Below are 4,908 nucleotides of genomic sequence, written 5' to 3' on the forward strand. Positions count from 1 at the left end.
TGCTAAATCACAATCCACATAAAGGCTTCATGCCAACTACTCTCACACCAACAACACTCATCAACTCCTGCAAACATGACTCCTCTAAACCAAAACAACCTCACCTGGAACAATCTGGAATTTGTACATTTCTCACTACAGAAGGCAGTAAGTCAATACACCCCTACTTCAGTTTTAAATGCAAATTTGTTATCAAGAGTAACTGTACATATTTGATACATAAACTTTAAGAAAACAATTGAGCATTACTCAATGCTCTGATAGATTACAGAGCTCAATAAAATGCAGGCAGCACAAATGTAAAGAAAGTAATTTTGGACTTTATTACATATTGAAGTACAAGTTAAATTTTGATTATGTTGGCAAGATTCTCAAACATTGAATAAAATTAATCTAACAAATCAAAAACATTTTTGCAAGTTATTTTCAAATTTTGCCAAAAAAATCCTAGACCTCAAGACAAATAGTTTTAAATACTAAAGACTTATTCTTCAAATTATAGTTAAGGATGGTTGCCAGTTTGGAAGGACTATCTGTTGACAATGTTTCAAACATTTGTCCATAAATCATGACAAATCATGTCACACGTTTTCTGGCTCACTTGCTTCAATGTGGAATGCTTCATTAAGACACAGTTTCACTTGTAGGAGATGGAAACAACAATGACAGGCAGAAGCACAAATGTCAAATTCTGTGCACCTCAGCAATTCCATAGCTCCTTCATCAGGACCATGGAGCAGCATCTGAAGTTAAGACAGAAATTAATGGCCCTGACCAGTCAAACAAGCACAACATTTTACAGAATATTAAACTATCAAAACTTCCAGACCTATTAATTCAATATATTAATTTGATTTGATCTTATAAATGATCTAAAGATCACAATTACCAAAAGGTTTAAACAACGGAAAAAAAAAGAATTTGACTTGAAAGGATATGGGGGAGATTACACAAGAAGGATGTTACCGTTTCCCTTTTTTTCCTTCTCCCCCCCATTATTTTGTCAGCTAAACATTTTACAAATTTGCTTGGCAATGAGCTTCAGGAATAACCATTTGCCAATGATTATTTTCAGGATTGTGCACAGCACTGCATGGTTTTCATGTATTCCTAAAAGGTTAAGGAATGACATTCATCCAATGACCATGTCCACCACTACAATATAATCAGAAAGACCTTGGCGGTTTCATTACTAGAACATCAACTGCAGATTTTCTTAACAGGAAGCAAGGGCAATAATCCACCTCTAAATGCAAGTTTATTACCAAACAACAGCAACCTTTTGGTTGAAAAGGCCAGCTTTGAACTGAAGCAAGAAAGCTGCATCAGATTGCTTGCTTCACCTCCTACCCCTAGAAATAATCACCTTGCAGTTAAATTCAGGTCAAAAAGATCCTTTATTTCAAATCAGAAACAAGGATGCAATCTATCTGACAGCAAACCAAGTCAAAGGCAAGATCTCTGAAATTTGACTCCTGCTATTCATCAGCTGCCAAAAATCAATAATAAAAATATCCTGAGTTTGGGGCATTGAAAACGGAGCATCTTAAAACAGTATTTGTATCCATAAAGTTTATGCACAATTACAATCATCGCGCTAAATTAAATCAGACACCTGTTTATACAAAAGGGGTGGGGTGGGAATGTAAAGGAACAATCAATGATATGTGGTTTGTTTTTAAAGCAAGTTAAAATTATTCCTTCAACCCGGTGTCTGGGAGATCAGTATCACTTAAGCTGCAAATCATTTTCGCTACATTAATTTTACTTCTATATCCTAGTCACCAAGTGCTACCTAGTGTCATTATCCAAATCATATCCGGTCTTCCGAAGAAATTGTTTTCATCTATAAAAAGAGACAAGTGGCTCTCAGCCTCTGATTCGGTTTCCCTTTCCTTTAAAAAAAACTCAATACTAAACTCGGTGCCAATTGACAAGTTATTTGTGGACGTTAGAGTGTAAAAATAAACTTCAAAAATATACAATTCTTACTTTTTTTTTAAAAAAAGTACCTTTACTCGGTTTATCCACACTCAAAACATAAGAGCTGAATAACTCCCACCATTCACACCACACTGATTCTAAACGATTCGTTCCCAACTCACACCGAGTACCTACATTTCTAACGTACAGGAAAGTCTGGAATCAAGTTATTCGGTGAGAAGATTACACGTTTAGGTTTATAAAGTATTTCTTGGCACAGATGAGAGTTCGGTTGTGGACTGTGTTCCACATCGTCAGCAAGCCCTTGGGACTGAGTTTATGGATGACCACCAGGTTCTTGTAGAAGCAGGGATCACTGTTCATGGGGCTCACCCGACGCTTGACGACCCCAAACGTCCTGAAGGCGTAATGCAACTGTGGCTCGACGCCTACCTTCTGCAGGCACATGCCCAGGTACACGTCGTCGATGGGGTAGAGCTCGATGCTCTCCGAGGCGGCCACTAGGCGCCTGGCAAGTGGGCCCGCCATGAGGAATCCGCCGCCGCCCGCGTACGGCGGATAGGGCTTATCATGCAATTGCTTGGGGATGAAATACTTGCTCTGAATGTTCCTGATGGGCTGTGCCCTGAAAATGATGTCGCCCACGAACAGGGTGTCGCGCCGGGGGCTATCGGTCTGCGAGTCCAGGAACTCCATCAGGTTCTCGGTGTGGACGAAGACGTCGTCGTCACCCTTGAAGACGAAGTGGGTGCGGCGGCAGTAGATGTCGAACCACTTGAGGAAATTGACCTCCTTGAGGGTCAGATTGAAGAAAGTGTCTATGAAGTCCCACTGCAGGATGTCGCCGTACAAAAGGTCCTCGTATTCCAGAAGCTTCTGCAGGTTGCGCTGATCCTTGCCGTCGCTTGGTGTGCCTAGCAGGAAGAGAGTCCTGATGTTGCGACCCCCGATGCTGCGTTCCCGGCCCCACGTTTCCCTGACGGCAGCCCGCCGGTCGTGCTGCTCGATCACCGACTTGACGACGATGAGGACGTCGGTGGGCTCCGCGCACTTCTCGGGATGGTTGAGCAGCATGGGGAAGTAGCGGCAGTGGCGGTACAGCACGTACTCCTGGAACTTGGCGTCCAGCGCCGAGAACCAGCTCAAGCCGCGCACCGACTCATTCTGGCTGCAGTTGGTCACCGTCACGGTCCAGGTTCGGGGAGCGGCGACAGTGGCTGGGCTGCCGGACACGGTCGCCCCCGCCACCACCTCCCCGCCTCCGTCAATGCTGCCATTAGTCCGGGCCGGGCCGCTCTCGGTACCGTGCCAGGCCGGGATCAACCTGGCGTCCGCCGTCACCCGCAGCCCTAGCCCCAGCCCGTCGCCCAACTTCAGCTTCTGGATGAAGGCTACGGTGGCGAAGAGCAGCGACAGGGTCAGCAAAGTCTTGAGCAGCTTCCTCTTGGGGAACATGTATTCCATGACCAGCGAATAACGTCCCTCCGGCCCCGGCTGCGACCACCCGAGGCGGCGGGGCTTCTCTACAGCGGTCCAGGCACCGAGAGGTACAACTGTTGCTGTGGTGAGCCCAGCCCCGAGGCACACGGGCAGCCGAAACGGAGGCACATGGCCCTTGCCGCGGCGACAAGACCGCGAGGTAGGCTGTTAACTCAGGAGACGGACCCTCTGTGCCGGGGCAACAGGAGCTGCTCACTCGGGGATGTCGGCAATCAGACTGAAGTGAGTGCCAGAATAGGAGGAGAGAGAACTCCTCGCAGCCTGACGGGGAGATTCCGTGCCTGCAGTTTCTATTAACCCCTTCTTTAGCAGTTCGATCTCACTTTTCTCCTCCCACCTTCGAGTACGAGCGTTGCGAGCAGCCTCAATGGGAATGTACTCATTGAAGCTGCAGTTAGTCGAGCCTTCTTTAAACAGCAGCAACAGCTGCATCTATTGGGATTTATCGCCCCGCCCCTCCTGGACGTCGCATTTATGCGATGTGTAAATCTTTTTCTGTGGACCTGTAAGGGGCATATATACGCAGTTGCCTCCCAACACCCCATTAAAACCAGTTACAATAAAGACGCAGAACTAGATCACAGGATAACAATCAAATGGTTCAATGAGCAACCGATATCCAGCTACAGTTCAACAAAACTCCTGCCGCCGACTGAACTCCCGCCTCATCATCAAGGACCTGGACCCACTACAATTTTCCTATCGCCACAATAGGTCGACGCCAGACGCAATCTCACTGGCTCTTCACACAGCCTTAGACCACCTGGACAATACGAGCAGCTATATCAGAATCCTGTTCATCGATTATAGCTTAGTGTTTAACACTATCATTCCCACAATCCTGATTGAGAGGTTACAGAACCTGGGTCTCTGTAGCTCCCTCTTCAATTGGACCCTCGACTTTCTAACCGGAAGACCACTATCTGTGCGGATGGGTGATAATATCTCCTCCTCGCTGATGATCAACACTGGTGCTTAGCCCACTGCTCTATCTCTCTATACCCATGACTGTATGGCTAGGCATAGCTAAAATACCATCTATAAATTTGCTGATGACACAACCATTGTTGGTAGAATTTCAGGTGGAGACGAGAGAGAGTACAGGAGCGAGATCTGCCAATAGTGGAGTGGTGTCCAGCAACAACCTGGCACTCAACGTCAGTAAGATGAAAGAGCTGGTTGTGGACTTCAGGAAGGGTAAGACGAAGGAACACATATCAATTCTCATCAGAAGTGGACAGAGTGAGCAATTTTAAGTTCCTGGGTGTCAAGATCTATGAGGATCTAACCTGGTCTCAACATAGCAATGCAGCTATAAAGAAGACAAGGCAGTGTCTTTGAAGAGATTTGGTATGTCAGCAAATACACTCAAAAGCTTGTATAGTTGTACTGTGGAGAAGATTCTGACAGGCTGCATCACTGTCTGGTATGGGGGGGGGGGGGGTGGTGGCTATGGCACAGGTC

The 4,908-nt window shown here is 46.1% G+C and overlaps 1 protein-coding gene across 1 annotated transcript; it reads right to left on the reverse strand.

Annotated features, from left to right (window-relative positions):
• Positions 1 to 300: 300 nt before the first annotated feature.
• On the reverse strand, positions 301 to 3,872 carry b3gnt7l (UDP-GlcNAc:betaGal beta-1,3-N-acetylglucosaminyltransferase 7, like). The gene has a single exon (XM_073031691.1). The coding sequence runs from the start codon at positions 3,406 to 3,408 to the stop codon at positions 2,167 to 2,169; it is 1,242 nt and encodes a 413-aa protein (XP_072887792.1). The 5' UTR covers positions 3,409 to 3,872; the 3' UTR covers positions 301 to 2,166.
• Between the last annotated feature and the right edge of the window lie 1,036 nt (positions 3,873 to 4,908).

Source organism: Hemitrygon akajei, chromosome 29 (assembly GCF_048418815.1).
Source record: "Hemitrygon akajei chromosome 29, sHemAka1.3, whole genome shotgun sequence".
NCBI classification, from domain to species: Eukaryota; Metazoa; Chordata; class Chondrichthyes; order Myliobatiformes; family Dasyatidae; genus Hemitrygon; species Hemitrygon akajei.